Source organism: Gymnogyps californianus, chromosome 9 (genome assembly GCF_018139145.2).
Source record: "Gymnogyps californianus isolate 813 chromosome 9, ASM1813914v2, whole genome shotgun sequence".
In the NCBI taxonomy this organism is placed as follows: domain Eukaryota; kingdom Metazoa; phylum Chordata; class Aves; order Accipitriformes; family Cathartidae; genus Gymnogyps; species Gymnogyps californianus.
The window spans coordinates 5,594,087-5,620,707 of NC_059479.1; the positions used below are offsets into that span (position 1 = coordinate 5,594,087).

The following is a 26,621-nucleotide window of genomic DNA, read 5'->3' on the forward strand; positions in this document are numbered from 1 at the left end:
AGTAAGCCTATTTATCAACTTTCTGGAAAAATCTAATTTAAGGTGGCACATTTTCCTTAGTTCTGCCACACTTCAAAGCTTAAAGTATAGGGCTTTGTCAGCCATTCTCTCCTGACTATAATCGGCGTGTGAGATTCCTGTTTCAAGCCTTTCTCCACCAGCCAGGTCTCGGCTACTCCTGGCCGACTCTGATAATGTAATTTTAGTTTGCTTGATGAGTAAAGTAAAAAAACTAGGAAGCCTTAGCTTTTAACAACTTTATCTAATTCAGACTTAATGTTCAGAGAGAAAGAGCAATTTAAATTGCAAATGTTCGTTATAAGAAGCTGGATTTCTATAAAGTGTAACTTAGTCGCACCATAGAGAAAGAAGATGACAAGCCCTAGAAAAAAAAACCATTTGGACAAGGTGGATACTGGCAGAGGCTATGCTATTTTTCCTGAATAACCTACAGAAAGAGATACTATTTTTATGAAGGGGTATAACAAGAAATGTGACTTTTAAGAACTCCAGAGAAAATATGCAGGAATATAAAAATTCATAGTTTTGCTACCATGTAGTACATTTTTAACATGATGCTTTATATCCAAGTCACAAAACGGATTTGTGTACATTTGTATTCATTCTTTAAAAGCTAAGTAGAGCTCAGGCAACTAAAACAAGCTGTTTGATATTATGTTCTTTTTTTCCCCTTTCACTTGATGTAAGAATACCTTAGCATATAATGTCACATTAGTTTTATATATGTAAATACTTTCAAGTCAGAACATGTAGTGTGAGCATATTTTATCAGCTATTACCACCAAGATTTTTACATATACAAACTAAAAAAAAAGTTCTGTGTTTATCAAAATTTAAAGTAATTTTGCTCCTTTAGGATTATCTGAATTTGTGGGAATGCCCCTGTTCTTCTGTCAGAAAGAATTTAACTGCGCATTGATTAAGAAATTTTTATCATTTCTGAAATTTGGGAAATTTGTTTAAGTATGTTAGCAATGATGTGCAAGATAAAATAGAAGTGTAACACAGTATCTGATTGTTACTTAAATGTAATAAAATCAGTTGAACAACAAAGTCTTCAATAGCATATTCTCATAGATAGGCATTTTCTTAGACATTCCAAAATGCTGATATTCTTACAGACAGCTTTAGGATAAATCCGTGTAATTCCTGTGCATGACATTTTGAAAAGACTGGAGCTGTGAATATCACACCTGATTGCTTTTAGGTCAAAAGCTTTCACGTGCAGGAAATAATGTTTCAATTAAAAAGAGAGAGAAGGGGGAGGTCATTTGACATTACTACATTGCATTCGAAATCATGTACAGAAAAAGAAAATTAGAGCAAATTCAATAGGCTGCTGACTCAAAGCTGAACAGACTTGAACGTTTGTATCACCTGTTGAGAAGATTGATAGGCCACAATTTTAGTATCAAAGTGCTGTATCGAGTCGCAGAACTTGGCGGTCTCAGTCTCTTGGTTTTTGAAATTTTGCTGTTGCTAGTTACCAAGTACTTGGTTTTATTCTCCATTGTTCCCAGTTCAACTTTGTCATCGTTTAGTGTCTGAAATCTGTAAGTTCTGTCTACTATAATTTCAACTGTGAAGATACTGTGTAAGATTACAAATACTGACAGCAGGTGGAAAGAATTTCTACACCTTAGGATACTGACTTTGCTTTGTGCTTTTCCATGTGAACTGTATTTGATTTACAATTAAAAGTATATATATGCACTTGTAAGATCAATGAGCATTTTAATTTTTAATACTACATACAGTATCTGACATTTCACTGGGGATTCAGATGAAATCCTTTCTCTTTGCATAAACTCAATAGGATGCATTTACCCTAAAATTGCCCTTGAAATAGATACTTTTTCTAGTAATATTTGGAATAATTTCTCCCAAATGACATCTCCTTTCCTGTAAGATGCTTGATCATTGAATCCTGAAATACAGATTTGGGTTTTGCTTATGGTTGGGTTTCTTTACAGAACCATTAAGAAAAAAAAAATTGCCACATGAAGATTCACCACGTATGTATGGATTTGCTAGCTGTATAAAAAGCATTGTTCTTCTACGGATGACCTCCTTGCACAGAATGATAGTTTTATCCTTCTCTACATCATTATGTTTGCTGTACAAAAATCCTGCTGTGCTACATCATAATAACATGTAATCTTCTTGCTTAGTTTAGCTGAGATTTAAGGAGCCGCTGTTCATGGAAGCAGTTTTCTAAAGTCTGATCTATAATTTACCAGAATCAACCAGGCAAAAGAGCAAGAGGCTTTATAAGAGGGATACAGCCCTTAAAACTCTTAAATGAAGATTAGTTTAAAGTTTTACAATCCGGCACAGAACCATCTGGCAAATCTCATGTCAGACTTTGTTAAACCTCTGAGCTTTCCTAGTATGCTGTAGTCATTCAACCCCCACCCCACGCCCTGCCTTTATCTTCCATTCCTCTGTCTCGGGCCAGGCACACGCTTTACTCATAGATATCTTGGAACAAAAGAAGGAAATAAGGAAGCGAAGGGCTGATTTTTCTACAGGGATAGTATAACAGCTGTAAGTGATGGAGGCTGTGAGTGTGCCGCACCTCTGGAAATCAAGCCCTTATAATTGCTGGCTGGCTGGATATGCACTAGGTGATTTGTTGCACCTTTGAAGAGGTACTTGCAAGATAAAAGCTGCCTGTTGGCAGAAGCATTAGAGACTTGCTGGGTTAAATTGTGGCTTTTGAGGCGAAGGAATCACTGGGAGGACGTATAGCAACATCACAAGGCATTTTGATACTTTCAGAAATGGAGCCGCAGTTGTTACAGCCAAAACAGTGTAGAAGTTGTGTCAGTGGTGATTCCAGGTTGCTGTTTGGTATGGAAAGCCAATTGTTCCCGTCGTTCCTAAATCACATTTCAGGGCTGTAGACTGTGGGTTCCCCGCCGATACCTCCACAAAGGGGCTTTTATCTGTGATTTTCAAATCGTATTTCTGTTCTTTGGCAAAAGGCAGACCTAATGTGTTTCTCGAACACAAAGCAAATACCTTCCCATATGAATCCTTACTAATATCTTGATTTCAGCTGTCCTATGGCTTTTCCATATACTTATGTGTCATACAGATATATTTTCATATTTATATAAAGCTTGGAAACGTGGAACAAAATAATTTGTTCTAGCAGTCTGTTACATAATGTTCTAACAATCTGTTACATAAAATTATACTTTCTTCACTTAAATTAACCCTCTGTTCACCTTCCACATGAAGGATTTTAGGAGGCTGAAGCAGAGGACTGCAGGAGTCCAATTACCTGAAATCAACTTACAGGCAAGAAGGAGGCATTGTTAATGGAGATAATCTCCTTCTCAGGCTTACAGCGTTTCTCTGTCTCAGTGTGATAACAAAGATGTTCTGCCTGGACAGAGAAATTAGTATACATGATTTCCTGATTATAATGTGGGACAGAAAAATAGTAAAGTCTGCAGTTCCTGTCTAAAAATGTAGCTTTTGGCCATATACTTTAAATATAACTAGAAAAGACAAAAGCTGCCCCAAATAAACATGTGCAATCCCAACCAGACTTCAATAATGTAACATAACTAATATATTACTTACAAAATATCTTTTATAATATTTTTTTACCTAAATCTTACTTCAAGCCATACAGGATTTCAGCTTGAAGGACAATTTCATAAAGCACTTTTTTTTTTCTTTCCTGTAAAGTGCAGGAGTGGAACACTTTGAGTCAGACAATCTTAATGCTGCCATAGCAATTTTGTAAGGCACCAGAGAAAAATGCATTGTATTATCTTTGAATTTCAGTCTGCTTTTGCTTCTCACAGCAATCAATAACCATTAGAGTTATTGGTGGTAGTATCTATCTAGATAATTTTAGGGCTTTTCCAGAAATCAAAATACATAAACCAAAATTGTCATGTTGTAACTTTTTCTTTTCTTTTTAACTCTAATAAATCCAGATTTGCTTTGAAGAAAAGCAAAAAAGTGTCAATAGGGAAACGGGATGAAAAGGAGATGACACCTAGCTGAACAGGTCCAGCAGTTAGAATAAAAAGTTTGAGGGCCAGAACAAATTCCCTTTGCAGCCTGGAAAAGTGATAGTCATTGAAAAATTAGTCATATCCATGGGTCAAGTTACTAGAAATTTTTATGATTATTTTAAAAGCCCAGCTCACGAAGCTGAGGCCAACCAATTGAACATAATTTAACTTCTCTCCAGCAAAATGAGAAGACTTTCCCACAATTTTAGAGTATGTATTTTGTATTAGAGGCGGCTGCCTGGCAGCTCAGGAGTCCTGGCTGTAGGAAGCGAAGGGATACAGCAGGCCCTGTGGCCAGGAGTGCAGCTCGGGCTGGGTTCGGCAGAGGCGGAGAGCAGGCAGCTGCCTGCCTCTCTTGGCTCCTGAGGAGCAGGGTGCTGTTTGCATGTGCAGCTCGAATTGGCAGCTTCCTCTGGTTGCTGCTGCTAGTGTGATGCGCTGGGGAGAGGGAGAGGCAAAAGGGAGAGCTCGGCGGGTGGCTGTCAGACAGGATCGCAGGGAATGGGCATCCCTCTTCCTCAGTCGCCTGCCTCCCCCCTTCCTGACCTACATAGGGGACTGGCAGGGCAGGATCCTAGACAGAGCGAGCTGGACTAGTACCTTAGGGCAGAGAGAGAATGGGGTTGAGTCTGATGGAGAAAATAGGTTGAGCAAATTAGCAGTGTCTTGTTATGGATCAGCCTGACCTGTACAGAGACCAGGACCTGAGTAGCGTAGGGGGAGGATGCCATCAGAAGGGAAGTCTTCTGTGGACAAGCAGTTGTTGTAAGATTAGTTTGAACTATCTCAGGTGCACCAGAGATTTCCCCCTCATATTTTGGAGTGGGGACCACCAGTGTAGCATCTTAAAGATAAAAATGAAGTCTGACTTAAAATGGTGACTTTCATAACCTTTTAAAATCTATTTTACAATTTATTTTCTCAGGTAGATTTTGGAAGCCCGGATATTACCTGTCAAGCTGTCATAAGTAATTATATGTTTGTTAACTTCTTGTTCCTAATAAACAACAGAAAATATTCATGATGAATTTCATTTTTCCCTAAAAAAAGATTTAATAACTACTTTGATTAAATATTAAAGCTTTCTTTTGCTGTTACAACTAGACAGAAAATTCCAAATATCAGCAAAATATTTTGTGCACAATCTTTTTACTACCTGGCCATTATGCTTTATTGATTGCTAACATAATTGATCAGGGTAATTTTTAGGTGGTCAGGTGGAAGACTGATGTGACTGGCTGTATGATGACCCAGCAAACTAAAAGTTCTTTCATACTGAAAATACCTGAAAATTGGACTTTCTGTGGATAGACAGGATTGCCTGGCCTTGGGGAGCAGTTGACAGTATGGTGTTCCCACTCGGCAGAAGAGGTCACTGATATAAAGGAAACTTTTACAGCCAGCAAGACCTTATGTGGTTTCCAGTCTTTTTTTTTGCTTTCCCCAGTGCCTGTACCAGGGCAGCAATACGGCGTGTCAGGTAGTGATTTAGAGCAAAATGAGTCTCCTTCAACTCTGGTGGAGGGGGAAGATCTCAGAAGGTGTTGGATGAATGATAGGAACCAAATCAGTTGTCTAGATATGGCCCGTGCTTGTGGAACGGTAGCTGGCTGTAACAGAAGTGGCAGGTGGTTCATCAAACGTGAAAAGAACCTAATTTATTCCAGAAGTCAAGGCTGCCTGCTAGAGAAATTGTAATCGGTGCGTGTACAAGAGCTAAGGGAGCTTTAATGGCAGTGCTGAAACCATAAAGTAATATCCAGGTTGAAATCATTCCATCTTTATCTCATTATGAGTACAATTTTCTTCTATGTGTGAAACTTAAATGTCAAATTGAGGAAGTGGAGGGAACATAAACAAAAGACTGTGGGCATATTCTGTTGTTTCGTTAGAGGAATTGTAGAACCTGCAGAAGGCTGTGGGAAGATGCTCCAAGCAAAATGGGGGGATAAAGGCTTCCAAAAACTTCCCACTTTTAGTAAGAGCTTCTTTATCTGTGCTGGAAGAAAGAAGCTCCCGGGAGGATTGTCTATCATTACCACATTCTTATTCTTTAAAAAAGAGAAAAGAGAACTTGTGAATAAGTGCTGCTTATGTGATCCATTAAGAATGTGTGTGTATCTCAGCGAGCGGTAAGTAGGGAGCTTGTATACTAGAAGCACAACTGCTATAGTAGCAGGTAGTTCAGAACAGGTATTTGCACAATTTGAGTTTTGCAGCATGCTGAGTTGGAAGCTGCAGCAGATGTGCTGCTAGTCAGCGGTACAAGTGGTGGTTCATTGTAAGCTCTCTCGCATATAGTCACAGCTCACGTATAAGATGTTTTTCTACACTGAAAAGTGGCAATGCAAATACACTTCCGGGTTCTCCATGGCAAACCAGATCTGTGCTGTGTGTTAGGGCCTTTAATTTCTAGAGCTCAATTCCTTTCGTTCTGAAAGGGCATTGTAAAACCGGAATGAGAGCTAGAAAGAAGATACCTACTGTGTCTGGAAAGCCTGTGGGGGCTGAAAGCAGTTACTACTTCTTTTTTTCTTTCTTCCATGTGCTCCAGGATGCAGGCTGCTGACTGACGAGTAGTTGCCCCAGAATCTGCTCTATTTTCACTCTTGCTGTGTTTTGTCACTGCTTTCTGACGCTTGTCTTTGGAGGGGTCAAAGGGTCTCTTTGGGTGCTGGGTAGTGGAAACAGTAGGAAGTAAATAAAGAATACAAGTGTCCTGGTTTCGGCTGGGACAGAGTTAACTCTCTTCTTAGTAGCTGGTACAGTGCTGGGTTTTGGATTTAGTGTGAGAATGATGTTGATAACACACTGATGGTTTCAGTTGTTGCTAAGTAGCGCTTATCTTAAGCCAAGGACTTTTCAGTTTCCCATGCTCTGCCAGCAAGCAGGTGTGCAAGGAGCTGGGAGGGAGCAGAGCCGGGGCAGCTGACCCCAACTAGCCAAAGGGATATTCCATACCATGGAACGTCGTGCCCAGTATATAAACAGGGGGAGTTGGTGGGGAGGCACGGATCGCTGCTCAGGAACTAACTGGGCATTGGTCAGTGGGTGGTGAGCAATTGCATTGTGCATCACTGTTTGTTTCCCCCCCCCCCTTCCTTTTTTTTTTTGTATTCCTTTTCATTACTATTATTATTATATTTCATTATTACTATTGTTAGTATTATATTTTACTTTAGTTATTAAACTGTTCTTATCTCAACCCATGAGTTTTACTTTTTTTTCCCCTCTTTCCTCCTCCTCACCCCACTGGGAGGGGGAAGGGGGAAGCGGCTGCGTGGTGCTGAGTTGCTGACTGGGGTTAAACCACGAAAACAAGGTGCTAGTCTATAAGAAATTCAGCGTTAAGAGGTGTTTAAGTCTTTGTTAAGTCATATCTAAGATTTAGAGCATGGTGTTCAGGTGTTACTCAAACATTTTAAGTATTGTCTCACCTAAATGTACTTTTACATCCCTTTTCTTCATGTACTCTTACACTTGCTTTTTCCTTTTTCTCTCTCCTCTAAAAGAGAACTGACTGGACAAATGTTTTATAAAAAACTGATGTGAAATTCCAAGGAAAACTATTTCTCAAGAAATAGTGTGACTTTTAATGTCAGTTCCTGGCAGGTTATTCCATATGGAATTATTATGGTATCTTGGCACCACAATTGATATGTTTAATAATTTTCATTATGTGTTTGGGTCCCTTTGATGCTTGATTATTACATTTAAAGAAAGATTATAAGGTAGAATACATTTGCTTTTGAACATACGAAAAACACAACCTTCCCTTTCCAGATGCATTCATTTTAACTCTGTTTAGCATTCACTAAATCTGTGGTTATTTCTTTTTTTCTTTTGAAATGCACTTATTGTTCTATTTCAAGAATGAATCATGTTCCGTTGCTACCCCAAAATGTAAGAAAAATGGTAAAAATGATTGTCTGTAATCTATTATTACAGGCAATCCAACCTGCCAAAACAAAATTGCCATTTAATAAGGTGGTTTTTTGAAATGAGCCCTGTGAATGCTCCATGCTAACTGAAGTTGCCCACAAATTCTGTATTTAAAAAAATGTTTCCTTTTAAGTGGCCATATTTTACTATATATGACAGAAAGTCCAATGGCGTATCTCTCCCTCTCTTTGTCAATCCTTGCAGTCTCCATGGGCATTTATATCACTCTGATGTGAGACCTGGATAAGATGTTATTTATATTACATATTGTCAAAGGCCATATCCAAAGGGTAGTACATTAGAGATGTTGTATTTCAGGAGGAGGAAAATCCTGGCACTACTTAAATAGTGTATGTCAACAGAGGACCTTTTTTGTGCATGTCATTGTTTCCATTTTATGACAGAAAGAATTTAGGGAGAAAGAAGGTATGAGAGACTTGTCGGTATTTTTGCAGCAATGTGTGAAGTTCCTTCCCTGGGAAATTGATATGGAGAAAATTAAAAGGAGCCAACATCCTATTCAATCCTCAGTCCCAGTGCTCAAAAATCTTACGCATTTATTATTGAAGCAGAGCAACTACAGACATTAACAAGTAATTGCAGGATGTTTTGGTAATACTAAAAAAGGAAGTGTGAAGGGTCAGCAAGTCTACTTCTTTGAAGACTGCTTTAATCTATTTGATTATACAGACTTTTGATTTGGGGTGGTCGATCTTGAGATATTCCAAGGTAGTGGAAAGCTGAGGAGACAAGAAGCTGTTAACTGCTCAGTCTTCTGGCTCCAGCTCCGAAGAGCATTAAGGAAAGGCAAGGGCTCTCATCTGAAAACATGGCTCCCCTGCCCAAATAATGCAGACTTTTAAGAAGTTTTCCTTAATATTTCTTTTAATTCACCTATTTAAGTTAGTTCCGCTGCAGTCTATGTCCTTCTTTCAGGGTGTCCATTGAACATAGCACAGACTGGGAGAAACGGAGTTGTGTTCCTTCTGAAATTCTGCTGCTGAACCTTACTCTGTTGGCAAATCATTTCACATTTTTGTCCGAGTTTTTTTCATCTGTACACACAGAGGAAGGTGTGTACCCCCACACCTTGAAAGTTAAAGCAACTCTATAAAAATTAAGTTACTTAGCTGCAAAAATATCAGACCTACATTCTACTCCAAATGTATGCAGTCATGATACGTCACCATTATTTTGTATGAATTTTGTACCTGACTGTTTTATTTCCTCAAGGGAAATTAATGCTGAATGCTGACAGAACGGTTGAACGTATAACTGATGCATTCTTTTCTCTCTTAAAAGCACGCAAAAGAAATGGGAAGGCCACAAACTCCTTTGAAAGAAACAACCTTGGAGCCTTGGACTCAGCCACAGGTAGGCTGGAACAACTTTTCTGATAATGTGTTTTCTGTAATGATGGTTTCTGTAAATCCTAATAGAATTAGTCTGGGGCTCTAAAGAAACGCTGCAACAGGTAGCTCTCTGGCTCTTGGCATCGTATGTCAAAACGATTTGTTTTGGTGGTTGGCTGCCCAGACTATTGGTGGTGTCCTTTTAGTTGAAGTCTCAGCTTTTTTCTAAGGGAGAAATGCCAGGATTATCTTGCCTTCAGTTTGTGTTCCTATGTGCTTAAAAAATTTGCAGAACTTAACAAAACAAAACTGCTTTCTGAATGGCGTGTCAATAAACTGCGAGCATCTCCTGGTGTAGAAATGAAGTTTGTCAAGTTTGTTGTTTTGAGAGGAAGGTTTGAAGGATCAACATTTTGCGTCATAAGGATTTAACGAAAAACGAAGCAATACTTAATCATGCAAAAAGAGATAAAGAAATGGGGATATTAATATGCAATCTTCCTTAACACGAAGTGGTTTTGGACGTTTTGGCCTTGCAGTTGTGTACTTACTTGAGCAAATCGGTTATTATAAATTTCTTACGTCCAGGAGTTCAGAGCCATTTTTTGCTATTTATTCCCTGTGTATCAGTGTACTGTACTGCACATTGAAATATGTGGCTTCGGAGCTGATGGGAGGGAAGGAAGGAGCCAGTTCGTAGTGTAGGTGAAACTGGATGTTGCTGTTGCAAGGACAAGGATTGGGACTGTAAAAGAGAAGGCGCTGGAGCAGGGTGGAGATGAATTAGGGTGCCAGGAAGACCAACCCGGAAAATCAGGCTGCTCCTGCAAATTCCCAGGGGAAGATTCATGCTTTTTATGGATGTGGGGGCATTTTTCCTTTAGCAGTTACCACATCTGTAATTCATATGGCACAGTGCCTCTTCCTGACAGAAACACCTACCTCTGCTTTGCAGGGTTCACCTGTTGCTAAAGGCACCAGTAAATCTATAGCTGTAATGCCCGAGTTGAGAGTTTCCTGGCAAAGATGGAGAGAACCAGGCAGAGGTAGCAACCCCTGATCCGTAATTACAGTGTGACTGTAGTCTGAGTAGGCTCTGCCTCGTATTTTCAGGCTGTAAGCACTCTGCCCAAACAAATATTCTCCTATTTAGTCTCTAGCTTTTACAGACGACATACATGAAATCCTAGAACTTAGGCTTGTTCTAGAGGCACGTTTACTCCAAAAGCATATGGCAAACACAGCGTAGGAATTTAGAAGTAGAAATGAAAAAAACCCACATCTCTGTTACTGCTACCTTTGTTCATGTTTGAGTGCATTTTTTTTTACTAGTTGCAATGCTAACTGTGCAGGCTTTCATGGTACAATCTATACAGCTGATTAAACTATAGTAGCTCTTAAATGGTAAATTCTTCACTGTAGTCACAGATATGTGGTATTTGTGCACCTCTGCATACAGGTAGTTATCTGTAAACATGCAAGCCTTGTACTGTAGGGAAATCCCTCAGCTGTTACTCTCCAAAACACAGGATCTTCCCTGCTTCCTAAATAAAAGGCTCCCAGGTGCAGTGTGTGCCCTCACTGTTTCCAGCTACTGCATGGTCAAACCTCCAAACGCCTCTATCCAGGCAGCTGCTAATCGCAAGAGTTAAGCATGCATTGATCTGTGTCTCCAGTCAATAATGTTTATGTGCAGGACCACAGGAGCTTGCTACGGTCCGTAGTTACTAATAGACAGTAACTCTTTATGTGCAGGAACAAAACTGTTGAGGAAAGTGTTTCGTTCCAGCAGTTACTGCTAAACAGCTGATGAATCATTAAGGGAGGGCTAACAGGCTCCTCCTGTTTCCTTGCTTACAGCATGTGTTGCAGAGCAGGCAGGTAGAGAGCTTGGAGTTAGGGCTGGGCTTTGGTTTGTGGCACAGAAGAGAGAATTTTGGCATCTGAGTTGTGAGAGGAGGAGTCGAAGCAGCTTGATGCCGTGATCGTCGTTTAGGGGAGCCCTGGTGCATGAACGTGGGTGTCAGAGGTGAGCTTTTGCAAGAGGTGGTTTGTGTGACTGCTGCCAGCAGCATTGTCAAAGAATATTCTGTTGGGCTGTCTCAGTGCTGACGAGAATCAGTGTTCTTCCTGAGTATACAGACCGTCACCGTGTTATCGGTTCACTTCTGAAAGCTGCCTTTGCCACGGCTTTATTTCATAACTACACAGATTAAAATGTGTGAAATGTTTTTGTCATTTCTATTCACTTTTGGGAAAAAAAAAATCTGCCTTTTAAAAAAATACGTACAAAGAAGCTAACACCAATATGCTTTTTTATTTCGTGGAGAGAAGAAATGTAATCAACAAAATAAAAAACTGCTGGAACCATTATTGTAGCAGAAAATTAAATTAGTTGTTAATTCTTTCATGGATGTAATTCTGGCCCCTGCAAATCCCTCCTTAGATATTTTGTATAAAGTGAGTAAAAATTCATGGCATGGATAAAAGCTTTGTCTATTTTATGAGCAACAGGCAAATGATCCAAATGGTGCTCATAAAGCAAATGGTTCCCAACTCTAAAAGCAGGAGGAATATATTTAAAAGCCGCTAGAATGAACCGTGAGTAAAACCAACTCCTATTTACAAGAAGATGTTATTTACATGAAAGTTTTTTGAGTTCCCCTCTCCCCCCTAAAGGGAGAGACTCACTACTTTTGTCTACTTAATAATAACAATAAAAAATCATTACACTTTCCTGGGCTACTTACTGCCATTCAGTGTTGAGAGCTGCTGTGGGATGCGTTTTATCAACAGCGAGAGTGAAAGAAATAGCTGAGAGCACCGTTTCAGTGTGCAGGGCCAAACAGTCAGTGAAGCAGAAAGTACCACATCTGGCCCCTAATATCATGAGGTGCGGAGCTGGTATCTATTAGCGGTCGGGCAATTTCACACAGAGGTTATAGTCTGGGGGAAACAAGAAACGGTGCTTTTTGTGTAGAGGGAAGGAAGGCTTTATGTTGCCTGTACTGTCATGGCTCTCATTTGCCTTATTTGTTCAAGGTTTCATCTTAGAAGTAGCCAGGTAGCTGAAAATTTTGAAACTGAACTGTTCAATTAGACAAAAAATGAAGAGCTGTAGTGCTTTGTCAGGCTCACTTCTTATTCTGTGGTGGGGTTTTTGTTCTTGGTTTTACGGTTTTGTTTTGGGGGGTTTTTGGCTGTGATTTAGTAAGTTCCTAGAGCAATATGACATTGACAACGTGGGAATTCTTTTTCATGGCCATGCCTTTTAACTTGCAGTTTTCTGTATCTTTTTCTGTGAACTCAGTGAATGGAAACTGATGTTACTGCCTGGAAAATAAAGTATGAGAGACTCGTTCCGATAAATTCGGGACAAGACCTTTGCAGATAAGGAACATGTGTGGTAGTAGTTGCCCAAATAGACTTGTCATTGGTTTACAAGCTTTATTTAAATGCTAAATACCATGTATTCCTGTGGTTATGTTTTTTGCTGCTTTGCCTGATTAAACATTTAGCTGATAAACCCAGTCAAGGCTGTTCAGAGCTACTGCAGTTAAGATTATGTATTTATAGCCTCTATTTTTATGGTCATTTAGAAACAGGACAGTTTAAAATCAAAGTAATCTGTGATTGTTTAAATTTTTGAATTGACAGTATTTTAAAATCTGAATTCTGTGTGGTAACAGCATGAAATGATATCGATCATGATGATTCTGATTCAGAAACAAATTGCTTTATTCTTCCAAATTACTAGGAGGATAAATCTAGAAAGAGAATAAGGATTTACCAAAATAAGGAAAAGAACAATGATTAAGGTTATATAGCTTAAAACTGCAGTGGTGGCTGATAGTGAGGTTTGTCAGCGTGGCAGATAGAGCAAAACTCCCACTCTTCAGTTGCAGAGTATTTCTGATTTAAAGCTTTTTCTTTTTTGGTGACTCTTACATCACTATCTATTATACGTCTATCTGAAATACTGCATAAAAGTGATTCTTAGAGGTGTTCGACAGGATAAAATGTGAGAAGGTAGTGTTATTAGTGCTGCAGCTTTTTATTTGTTTATTAATTGTAAGAACTCCAAGTGCCCTCACTCACTTAAGATAATGGCTAAAAAGCCAGAGTATGGTTGCATATGACTTTCCTGGCCCAAATGTAGCATAATTACTTTAATGAACACATTAATTTATCCCCTTTCCTCATGCTCTTCCTCCTTCACAGTTCACGTTGTCACTGGAAACCCAGACAATGATGACCCTCAAGGTTTATAGCTCTCCTTAAAGTTCTCTGTGAGGGTTAAATATCCAAGGACTAAGATTTGTCAGGCTCAGGTAGTGCACATTCATGTGTGTCTTACAAATAAGCAACATCTCGCACCAACATGGCTGCATTACCACCTGGTGTAACGGTGGTGCATTGCCACAGCAATGAGCATGGCAAGCAGGAGCAATAAGATACAGACCAAGTGCAACCATTTGTCTCTCAAAAGCAGAAGAGGAAAATAATTTGTTTCCTCTTTTGCATCTATAGTTTTATTTTCTCTTTGTTTGTGTGCAGAGCACAGTCTTTTTCTCTTTTTTTTTCTGTTTTTTAAAAACAGAATTACTTTTTGTGGAAAGGCAAAAACACTCAGACTGAAATCTAATTACAAATGATAGAGAGTAGTATTTTTCTGCTGAATTTTAAAGAATCACTTTATAATCTTGGAACAGTGGATAACAACATCACTAATCCAATATTTTAACAGTAAATACGTTTGATGATGGGAATTGCTACACTAATCTTATATCCCTCCACAGTATAGTTAAGAAATCCACAGGGGGTTTTACTAATCAGTTTTTGTAAAGTAAATCAAGTCATGTAATTCTCGTTCTCTCTAAACGCCCGGCAACTGCAGGCAGAACCATGTGCAGTACTTTTTGTTCTTTTCATCGGTTTTGTACCCTAATCTGCAGCCACGCTTTCCCCTTCAATATGCACGAAAGAGACTTCTGGAGAGAAAAGTCTCCAAGCACCCTCTGACAGAGATGTCGTCTTAGGTGAGCTGGCAATTCACCTTGTTCCCCTCGCCTGCTGTGCTGGGAAGGGATGGAGTGCGTCCACCTCCTGCACACAGGCGAAGAGCTGCCAATAGTAAATATAATCTGACCACGTTTGCTACTATGCTTCTGATACATATGGTTTAAGCTACTTAGTTTAGACCCCAATTTTACTGACCAGTGAGATATATTGCAACATGGCTTGTGTTTTTTATCTTGTTTTAAAAAACTGTCAAAAGTAAACTAGTTTTCTTTTTTTTAAATTATAAACATTAGGAAGAAATATTAACAGCCACGGTTAAATATTTGAAGAGAAGCAACTAATAAGAATTCTGTGCATATTTTGTTCCCACAGTTCGTGGGAACGGAATTATTTTTCATGAAGTCCTGGTGTGCTCTGTTTACTTAGCTCACAGCTTCAGCCTTTAGGATTCAAAATTAGTGAAAGTCAGAATGAAAGTGAAGCTTTTTTTCTGATTCGGTGTCTTCAGCTTAGATACAAACCAGTCACCTAAATAGATTTATACAGTCTAGTTATACCCTGGTTATATTTAGTATTTAGAATCTGTATGCTCAAAATATTCCCATTTTATTTGGTGCCTTAATAAATTTACGTATGCTCAAGTATATTTCTTATTTAATGGAACTTCAGGTGTAATCCTGAGTTCCAACACAAAAGACTTGGTAAATTTAAAAAAATAAAAATAAAAATCCAGATCAGAGTAGAAAATGTGGGGATTGTAAATGCAATTAGAATTGCCTACATAAATATCTGAACTGTTTTTGAACACTCCAATCTTAAAACCTGATTCTTTTGTCTCTTAAAATGGAGGCCTCACAAGCTAGAAGCCAACTGGAAGCAGACAGTTGTTTTGGTCCGATCTGAGTACTAGCAGGAATGAAATAGTATTTTATTAAGAAACTTAAGAGAAAAACACACTAATTATTGCACTTTGAAAATAATTATAGTGGATACCCTCATAAACATTTAATCTTTCCAGCAGCAGCTAGTGCAGTACCTGGCTGCCAAAAGGTACAAACCTGGCTTCTCACAGATAGCAACACTATTTCATTTTAGCTGTGTTTCTAGGTTATAATCTGTAGGGTGTTCCTGACATTCTAAACAAATAATGTATCCAGAAATCAGGGTACAGTTCTGGAAGGTAACTTAATGGAAAGGCAATTTATTAAGTGGAAATGGGCATTAACCATTTCCTGTCTAGCGATTGTTCTCCCTGATTGTTCCAGTTAATACAGAATAGAAGAATACCAATATGCCGTATATAAAACAGTATATCAGCCTGTATTGTATTAGGCCACTGGGAGTATTCAACTATAAATTCAAAAAGTGAAGTTTAATTACAAGATGTTTGCAAATAAAAACTTAATTATAATTAAATAAAGACTTACTCTGCAGTGGAGCAGGGTTGCTAAGATAACCTGGCCAACAGGAAGAACTCTATTTTTATTAATCTAGTAAGATTTTGGTACATTTGACAGGCTTTATATATATATAAAAAATACATATTTTTTCAAGATCTAGTTTTGCCGTAGCGTATGAGCATTGGAAGTTAGTAGCTGATGTAGCTGAAAAGTCACTCAGAGAAAATAAGAAAAAAAAAAAGCAGGATATCAGAGTTGTGAGCACTGAATTTACTATTGATTTCAGCAGGGGAGACCATTACAAAGGCAGAAAAAAAATCCCATTTCATTTAAGTTTATCTGTCTCTTTTCCAGACCAGCTCATGATTCTATGATTAAAAGCTCTCAATTTGAGCTAAGCTACAGTTCTCTTATGAGTTAATTAAAATAAATGAGAACTCTACAGACAGTTTCCATACAGTTTACTCAGTATATTCTCAGGCATTTAGCTGTACAGAAGCAGAAAGCCAGTCGCTTTGGGAGTTGTGTCTCTGAGGACAGAAACTTGCGTGTTTGTCTCTGTCAGATTGTTGCATGTATTTTCAGAACCCAAATGTCAAAGCTGCTGAGTGGAAAATTGGGGAATAGTAAAGGTTTCAGGTCCTTACTACCTTGAAGTATTTAGATCTTTTCTAAGTCATTCACCGAGACTTTGAAGAACATCTTTTCCTTTTTTGTCCACCATGACAGCAATGTTGTCTGCCTAATTTCTTTGGCTCACACTGTTAAATCTTTTCCTTCCTCTTGCTTCTGACATGTCAGCGTTGTTATTACAGACTTGAACAGCGGTGTAAATGAGGAAGGAATTGGTAACAGAAGCGGGGAGCTCAGCTGTAGAGCATCACCTGGAAATTCAGCCCAGTGTGCATGAAAACAGGTAACCCCAGAAAGCCTCCTGTCAGTGTGCATTGTACTGGAGATACAGGAGGGAGCTGTACTGCTCAACGCAGGTAGTTGATTTATTCTCCATTACCATATGCTGAGTTGGAGGAGATGGGGTACTCAGTAGTGAAATATCCAATGACATTGTTTAAAAAGGGCAGGTAGACAGCTACTCCTTCATCTTTTGAGATGCGGAAAGCCCTGTCAGTGTCTAAGTAAATCACCACCGACCTGCTTTCAGAAAATGTAGATGAGATCTTTGAGGTGCTTAGTTATCTATGGGGATGCTCAGAACAGCTTTTCTGCCCACGGTATTTCTTCTGCCGTCACCCCCATTTGGCGAGAAAGTGGAGACGTCCCCGTTATTTAGGAGAAAGCATCAAGTAGCAAAATCATTAAGTTGCATTGGACTGTAACTTACTTGCTCTGAGCTGTGCTCAACATGCATAAATCTTAAACAGAAAACATAAATGAGGTGTGATTCATCGAGGTGTCCATTTTTCCAGTGTCCAGTTCGCTGTCACTCGCAGAGCAGTTAGCTGTAATGTAAGGCGGGAGCTGTGCACGGGAACAGATCCATCCTCTTCACTACTGCAGCTGGCAGATGTAGTTATGCATCTCAGAGTAAAAGGAGTGGTCTGAAAAGCTTTTGGAAAGCATGAACATAATAAAAGCTTTCTGGTGGTATGTTTTAAACCTTAAAAATGGTATTGGCTTCAGCATGGACGTTTGCATGAAGAGTGTTTGAGGGAAAGCTTTTGGAAGCGTTGGGCTTTCAACTGTCTGTTAATCTCTTGAGGTTTTTCTTTTCCACACTATGCTTTTAAGAAACTTTTAACCACTTTTTCTTGTTGGTAGTGTTTTTGTTTGATGGTGGTGTGGGTTTTTTTTTTTTGTTTGGTTGGGTTTTTTTTACTATAAACTTTTACAATGTATAATAAGAACATTATGTCTTCCCTCCTGATGAATTAGCGACACAAATTTTATCTTCCTGGATAGCAAACACAGGCACTGCCATAAAGTCTTCTCACAGGGAATAACAGAAGTAGGCACTAGATGCATCCTGTGAGCTGTTCACCTGGAGATATCCATCCTGGTCGTAATTCTGTAGTGCTGAACATTTTACTATTGATCGTGATGGAAGAAGACTGAAACCTAGTGTTAGCTTTCAGGTAAGAGGGACAGATTATTCACAAATGCTGTTAGGGCCCCCAGTGCACACTGACCAAACCATAGTTCATATATCTTCAATGTTGAAAATAGTTTGTGACTGAATTTAATTAACTGAAATGAGGTATTTCACCAGTCCGTTAAGTTATATGATTATTGTTGTCTATCCGTAGTGGAGACGGTGGCTCTGGGTTGCTGTTGCCAGGTCACTTACCCTCTCAGTCAGTTTCTCAGCTATGAAATCCGTTGTTTTTCTTGAAGGATATTTTATGGGCTGATTAATTTTTTTGGCTGCAAATTATTGCACATAAAGCATATACACTCCAACTTGGTGCCCCAATGGCTATACAGTAATGGATATTATGTATCCATTCAAAGCCCAAATGAGATTAACACCACTGTTCTCTCCATCTGCCTTTGAGAAAGAATCCAATAAATAATGAGGCATATAACGGAAGATTATCACATTATATTCAGCATTTACAGTGTGTGTATTAATTATTGCAAGGAGACAGGCGCCCACTCAGAGTGGGTACGGGCTGCTGTGCCGCTGCGAGTGCCGCTGTTGAGCTCTTTTAACCCAGAGCAGCGCTGGCCTTGAAGAGGGACGCTTCTCACTCCTCGGGCTGTGCCTCGTGGACTCGCTGGCAAGCAAAGCTGCACGGTGCTGCTTGTTAAGATTTTATTGCTTACCTTCATCTAAAAGGGATTGCAAAATAGGGAGGGGGGGTTAAAAAAAAAAAAGGCATTGTGGAGGTTTTGCCTATTCTGATAGCTTTTGATTGCAGATTCTGATGCTGAGCTGGGAGTGTCAGAGTCCAGCCTGGCCACATGGCTCCCTTGCATGTGCCCCCTGATCTACATCCAAGTGTCTGTGCAATGTGTAGGGAAGCAAGTGGGTCCTCTCATAATTAGTTCAACAAATAAAACCATCTTCCAGATCTTTTCCTTCTGTGTCGCATGTTCTCCTACCTCATATTCCTGCAAAGCAGGAGCAGTTACTGATTTTCAAGTCATATGATTCCAAGTCATTTCTGTCCATCTGACTGAGCCTGCCTCTGTCATCTTCCAGCAGCACAAGTTTTTGTAACAGTTGGAGACAAATTACAGGGGGTCTCAAAAAGATGGTGGCCTGGAATCAATTGCCACTGAAATGGTATATCCAGCCTGCAGTCTGCCTGCTTGTAACTGAAGGACACAGATGAACAACATAATGTATGTGCTAACTCTGAAGATGCTTAAAATAGATTTGTATAATACAGTATTTGTCTTCTCTTAGAAATGAAAATATTTTTGTTTAGCAGCTAACTCTGATGATGGAAGGTGGTTTTTTGGTATATATCATTCTTCCTATGTATGAACTTCTTCATGTGCGAGGCTCCTACAACACTCATCCATGCTGTTATGAATACAGATTTTACAAACTGGTTCTAATTGATTTGTTTATTTATGAAGTTAAATTAGGGAATATGCCATTAGAAAAGAATACCAGGTTCCAGATAGTAGATGTTGGTGCTGCAGACCAAGACTGTAGTTTGGAAAATGATGACCAAAACTTTACATTTTGACTTTGTTTTGAAATACTTCTATGCTTTCCCAAATACCACACAAGGATAGTAAAAATATTTGTTGTGCATTATGCTGTTTTTCTAATTCTAACAGATATTAGAAGTAGCTCAGACCCAGAAAGGAATTAATGTTGCAAACACTGTGACAGTGCTTGGTGTTTGTAGTAGAATTCATCATCCCTGAAAAGATGCATATTTTACTGCTTTGTTTTTAAATCCATACATTTTCACCAGTAGCACAGTACTTTGTAATGTGATGAATTTCACTATATGGCTGCAATACAGATGGTGTAAACTGTGAACCGAGGGAGAAATTGTGCTTTATATTTTATTTGTCATGCCCTCTCTTTATGCTACTGTTCTCCCTCAGGTTTTTATTCTAAATTCCTCTTCACTCAGGTTAAATAGTCAAGTTGCCACCACTTGTGGAAACTTCCTCTCCCGAGGTGCCTACAAAATGGCCAAGATTAGTTCTATGTGCTCATTTTTACAGTTCAAGGTGTTCAGGGCAGTATCGTCCTAATCTGAAGTACTAACAATTCCCTAAGTATTTACAATATGGGGACATTTTTACTACTGGGTCGTTTATCTGGTAATATTCTATACTTAAGTTTTAGCTCTCCAAATTGCTGTAGTTCTTGGGTCTGTGGCTCAGATAACATGATAAAATGCCATCTCCTTTATTCTGTATGTTTAATACAGAACGTATGTTTGCTAGAGGATCTTGAACAGCTTTCCAGGTATTTCTGTGCAACCCGACTGTGGACTATGAGCATCCAGTCCCTAGTTTTACTGGGAAGGAGACCCAGGTTGAACCTGTAGCAGCACGGACCAGGTAGATAGTGGGAAGTGTAAGGAGCACGTTGTCTGCCCTGCAGCTGAGATGTACATCTTACATTTATGTTGGTTTATGATGGCTTTTCATCAGGATAATAGCCAGTACTGATGGATCAACATGCAGTACAGAAGGCTTTTAATATGGATTCAGCCTTTTTGTATATTTTGCTCTCTCTCACTTCACACGTACGTCATTGCCTAGCCAGCCTTCCACAGACCAAAGGGTCATTTTAGCAGGTATGTCAGTGATGGGCCATGCCTGTAATCGGTGTAAGCATACTGACAGAAATGCATAGAGTAAACCTGGTTCTTCTTCTGTTTGCTAACTTTATACAAATAAGTCAAAGTATGGAAGTATTACTTATGATTTTCTTTCTCGTTGTTTTGCGGAAAAAACTGTGGTCTAAAACTGATGGCTTGTTTTGTTTTAAGATTGCTATTACTTAAGGCCTTTAAAAAATTTTATGGTTTTTTTTCCTTTTCTGAAAAGAAGTGCACTCTCTATAATCAAAGGTGAATGATAAAGTTGTTCGTCCATACTCATGTGTTTCATTGGCTTTTCCTTGCTCTTTTCTTCCACTTTTCCCTATAGGAAAACCTGGTCTTTACAGTGATCCTCTGTCATGTGCATGTTACAATTTTCTCCTTCCAGATTTTGTTTTTGAACATGAAGGATCATTTCTCAGGATCCATAAAACCTTTGCTATCCACAGTGGATTCTTATGATTTGTATCCGCCGATTTTATTTTCCCGCTCAGCAGCCTGCCTGTGAGGTGATGGGACAAGGCAGGCAGGTCTCAGCGAGAACAAGGCTCTTGGTGCTTTTGAATTCTGGTCGTTTTTTCTTTAACTGCTTTCGTATATATGTCTAACACACAGATCTTTATCTGTTTAAGTAAAAGTAATGATGCTTTATGATCTGTTTCATTCCCTCTATTTCAGGATTTACAAGTGTTGTGACTCAGAAGCACCTGAACTTTTTTTTAAAGAGGAGCAGTGAGAGGGACTAGCTTGCTTTATTTATTTCTTTTTCAGAACACAGCTAAAATGGTAGGCTTCTGGGCTTGGCAGTTTTACAGCAACTTGATAAAATAAAAATAATCGTACCATCACTATTTTATCTTACTTCTTTCAGATGTGCTTCCTTCAGAATTGCTTCTTTCTTTCATATTTGTGGAACTGTGCTCGGCAGAGTGGCAGTCTGTTCACAAGCTCTGCCAAGTTGAGGATTTGAGAGAAAGTAAACAACTCGGTTGGAAACATGGATAGCAAGTGTTGCATAGACTCTAAGAAGCAGAGATATGCTGCTGTATTATACAAAAGTTCACTTAATGGAAAAATGCTGTTTTCCCCTCAGAAGGAATGAATCTATCTTGCTAGCCATTGTAAAGTAAGCCAGTAGTGCCTGACAACTGCACTCTGTTCGGGCAACTTCTCTATCAAGTTTTTTATAGCACTTTTCCTGAATGAGAAAAAACATTTTTTGGCCCTCGGTTAGAACATAAACCAATATTTATAAGGAATAAAACCGCAGGCTAGAACTACCTAGAGAGAGCTGATAGAAGGAGCTGGGAAATACCTGAGAGCGCTGCGAGATGGGCAGTTATTGAAGTCTTTTCCTACATATGAAATAGTTACTCCTTGCATATTCCTCAAATATTAGTTTACTTGCTAGTGATATTTATTCCGTGGGCTACAAATCCATTAATGATACTTTACAAAATAGTACTCGCACCCTGACAGATTTTAGGTTTTGCAAACAGGCATGATTTAACTCAGCTGCTTCTCAAGTAATTTGTGTATTGCTCCTACCCTCACCAAACTACCAAACAACGGTGAGATGAAAGACAGTTCCTAATTATCTTCCTAAAGAGGAGGTGGGGCTTCACTTTTAAGAAACATCCTAAAAACATTGCCTAGTGCAGTTTTCCTGAAGCAGAAAGATTGTTGTTAGAAGATTCCGGTCCCACACTGTTGCTATGCAGGCTTTAACTCCCTTTTTTGTATCTCCACACTCAGAGATAGATGAAGCTCAGAATAGACCCCAGAATTGATACTTTTTTTTTTTTTTTCTGAAAGTCAGTCCCATAGCTTTATGAAGCCCTGTGATATCTGTATTAGTTTAAGGGATTGCAGGTAACTCATGCTGTATATTTTGCTGAATTACTTCACCCCTCCTGGCAGCATACTTTAGGTCTTCAGGGATAAGTTTTACCTATAGCTGTGCGTCACTGAAAGAACTTAGCAGAAGTTGTTCTCATTAACTTTTTTCATTGATATCGCTTTGCTTTAGAAACCTAGGAATGTGACTGGCACCAAACATTTAAAATAGTGTGTATCAATTGAACTCAGATATCAGAATTATTGTAGGGCATTATTTACATTGTTGGAAAGTATAACTACCACCTTTTTGGATAGGAAAATTCCCATTCCACTTAAGTAGTGTCTTGAGAGATCATATTTTTAAATGAGGTGAGCATAGGTATATTTTAAAGGTTTTCCAAAACACTTATACTGGTCCTTATTCACTGATCTTCATTCTCCAAATAAACTAAGCTCCCTCAGAAGGCAAGGGTGGCAGTCATGATGATAAGGAAAGAGATACAGAATGAAGAGGAGGTACAAAACAGCTTATGTGATATTGTAAGCAGACACAACATAAACTTGTGTTGGTATGTGGGAACACACAAAACAGTGTATACAGCAGAAGACCACACAAACATAGCTGCAGAAAATAAATGCTTCTGAATAAGATTGTTTAGCTATGATAGATGCATTGTCAACCTGCTGCAGCTAAAAGCTAAATACATGAGTTAGAGGGGAAAAAAAAAAAAATCCAATTGAACAAAATCAATCATTGGGGTGTAGGCTATTAAATGTTGACAAGTGGTAAAGGCTGGTTATACTGCCCTAAAACTTTGGGGGATAGCAAAGCACCTTTGAGTAAACTTACACTCTTTAAATCAAAAATGAAAGTTTGTTGTTTTCTTTCATGGCATTATATGTCAGGGGCCAGTATTCTCAGAGACTGTTACACAGTGTGAAATTACTGTTTTACTCAGTTCTTTATATTTCTGACCTTGAGATCTTGATCATTACAGTCTATCCACCTTACCGAACTGCAGAGTTCAGAAAGAGTTTAGATTCTGTAACAATAAAAATCTCAATTTTTTTAGCTAAATAATGAGCAATACTGTTTATGCAAAGTGGAAGTCAGGTAACTGATTCATTTCATTCTATAGCGAACACTGCACAGAAAGTCCACACAGCTCCTTCATTTGTTTTTCTTCTACAGCCAAAGAATTCACCACACAATTGCATGAAAATGCAACCTGAAGTCTTAAGGAGACAATATTTCAGACTCTTTAGAATTGCTTTCTTAAAATAACAAAGCTTCCATGGATTTCTACTTCCCCAATATGTTTTAGACTATAAGGTTTAAATTGTTTAAATTTATATAGAAAACAGGGAGAATAGACAGAGCGCGTTAACAGTGTGGAGACACAGGGCTTCAATTGCATGTTTCCTTATGCATTGATCTGACTGTGTTATTTGGCGGTTCTGCCACTTTCTGAGGGCTGAGGACTAATGATCAGCGCTCACTGGAAGAATGAAAGGGAGCTGGTAACCAAATTTAACTGTGACAGCCTGCTGTCCTCTTCTCTTATCAATGCCTAGGAAAAACACTTCTTTTCATGCCAGTCAATGCTAGAATAAACTGAGGAGTACTAAGTGATGAACAGTAGTCATAACGTACAGGTTTCACTTTATAGATCTACAAGGAAGAAACAGTAAAACAAAGAACAAAAAAACGACGTGTCTACTCCTACTGTTGGTGAATTTTTCAAAAAGATGATTTAATCTCCGTTGTAATTTGTGTCCTCTTGCTGTTTTTCCTCAGAGATACAGTGTTGGGGTATCATGACGCATACAGTATCGAAGCTTTTGACACACACACACTTGTGGCTGGATTGTAGTGAACAAAATAGCAGGTCTAGGATCCAGAAGGGTAAATGCCTTTGGTCGCTTCTAAGCCTGTTCTGATCTTTTGGTCAGCTTTTATGGGGTGAGGTCAAGTGAGTGTAAAAAGTACTTGCTTGAGTCATTATTTCGGTATCCTTCTGAATGTTCTTCTGTCGGGGTGCTTGCCTTAGAGTTAGCGACAGTTTCCTAACACAAAGAAGAAATTGCCTCCGAATGAAAGCATACTGGAAATGATCAATCTTCCATAGCTGCAGTAAGCTACTGGAACAGAAAGCAAAAAGTAATATTGTATGTTATATGGCCTGTCACTGATTTCTAGGCATTACTACAGAGCAGTCAAGGCTTCTCTGTGCAATAGAAGGAACTAAATGTATAACTGCTAATTAAGCCTAGACAAAATAAATTTTATGGTGTGTTTCCTATAGGTAGCATCATATGGCTGTGGCAGACTTTATGGGGAAATTAAGGCCAAACGAAGAAACAGCACTGCTGCTGTGCATGTGGTAGTTTTCCTTAGAAACAAATAACAAGAAATACTCTGTGGTGATGTTACCTGCTGCAATGAGGTGTGAGGTAGAAGGAATTTTTCAAATGCTAGTTGTGGTTTTAAGGATTTTCCAGTTTAACTGTAGATGCTGGTGAAGTTAGCAAGGAGGCACAGAAACGCAGATATCTTTTGCCTCTGTCCCTACGAGAGTGGTAACAGCCCATTTTATGTCATATTATCCCTACAGAAGACATATGAGAATGGAATAATGTGTATAGATCCAAAATGTTTTTGTCTGGAGAGAGCTTTAAATGCTCCCACAGCAAATAGGCGGATCCCTGCCTCTTTTGGAGGTGGGTGACAAATTCCTCAGTGGCATAAGAAAGATCAAGTCAGGACAATGACAACTTGTTTTTGACATGAAAAGATAACAAAATTGAGAAACATACACTGTGAAAAACTTGGTATCTTCAGCATGTTAGTAAAGCTGTAGTTAAAAAGGCAACTTCAAAGCACTGAGTGGAAAGAGTGGCCAGCTGGGAGGTGGCCCAAGAGAGCACCTCATGGCAGGAGGAGTATATCTGTTGGGTACCCAGATGTCCTTTCCTCAAGACGTTAGTGTGTGTTACCCAGAAATATTTGCAATCTCTGTGTGTTGAATGGAACCTAAGATAATTTACAAGACTACTTAGAAATTCTTTGGTTTAAAAATTTTCATTGGATTTTGTATTTGTTTGAATTCTTTTTCTTCTGTTAGTTGCCTTGTTGATGAAATTTTGTTTTCTTATGCTAATCTTTGTTCAAGAAACCCACATTACCTTTTCCTCTCATAATGAGTTTGGATATGCAAAAGAGTAAGGAGACTCAAACATTCCTGAAAGGCAAAGACAACTGGAAGTTTAAAAATTCCTTAAGCTCCTCCAAAATTTTTAGCCTACGTTCTTTGAATTAAGGGAAGTGTGACAGTTTAAGGGCTTGTTTTACTGGTAAAATCTTTACTTTAAAATAGATCCTTTATGTCATGCATGAGATAAATCATAGCAGTGGTTGTTTTGACACTCTGGAGTGTAGTTATATTATGCACTGGTTTCCCAAGAGATCTTAAAATTTAACAAGCAGAGGCCAGTGTGAGTGATGAAATGAGGCAGCAGTAGAGCCATTTCAATTATACTTTTATTACGCAGCCATTCTTCCTAGAGCGCTTCATACTTTTTGTAATGCTTACTAGAGTATGAAGTGCTTCGTGTGAGGGAAAGGTAGCTCCGATTTTATGACTAAGTGGACAGCGTGATTTCAACTTGCTTTGACAGCAGTGCTGGGGTTGTAGCAGCATGAGTAACACAGGAGAGCGCAGGGAAAAAAGAATGCTCTGCTTAACTTTAATGGCTGAGACCCTTCTCAGAGAATGGTAAGATTGATAATTCAGTAATATTGTTAGGAACCAGAGGTACTTGCAAGCGGTTTAGGTTTCTCTGTTTTGTTTTGAAGGTGATTTACTGTTTCAAGTCTATGGTTAACAGCGGTTACCTTCCCCCGCCTCCCCCAATAGGCCAGTACAACAGCTTTAATATTAATCATGTTCCTTATTATCTTTTTTTCTCTGCTTATCTCATAGTTATCTGCTTGTACTATGAATTATTCCTGAATGTTTATTTCTAATATAGGCTATCATCTAGAAAGGCTATTAAATATTTTGAAGTGTTAATAATGTAACTTGTACTTTAGATTATGCATATAAGTAAGCTCCCTTTTCTGCAAAGACAGTAAAAAGCATGTTATACAGATTACACGTATAAGTAAGTAGTTAAAGATCCAAAAGTTTAAACCATCTTTCTTATTTATTACATTTTAAGGAGCAATTTGAATTTATCAGAAGGGAT

At 38.8% G+C, this 26,621-nt stretch overlaps 1 protein-coding gene across 1 annotated transcript in view; it reads left to right on the forward strand.

Moving 5' to 3' along the window:
* Nucleotides 1-26,621, forward strand: part of PCDH11X (protocadherin 11 X-linked) — a 475,689-nt gene that overhangs the window by 201,372 nt on the left and 247,696 nt on the right. Inside the window, exon 5 of the mRNA XM_050901950.1 lies at nucleotides 9,303-9,374. Coding sequence (XP_050757907.1) covers nucleotides 9,303-9,374 — 72 coding nt within the window. The remainder of the gene's footprint in view (nucleotides 1-9,302; nucleotides 9,375-26,621) is intronic.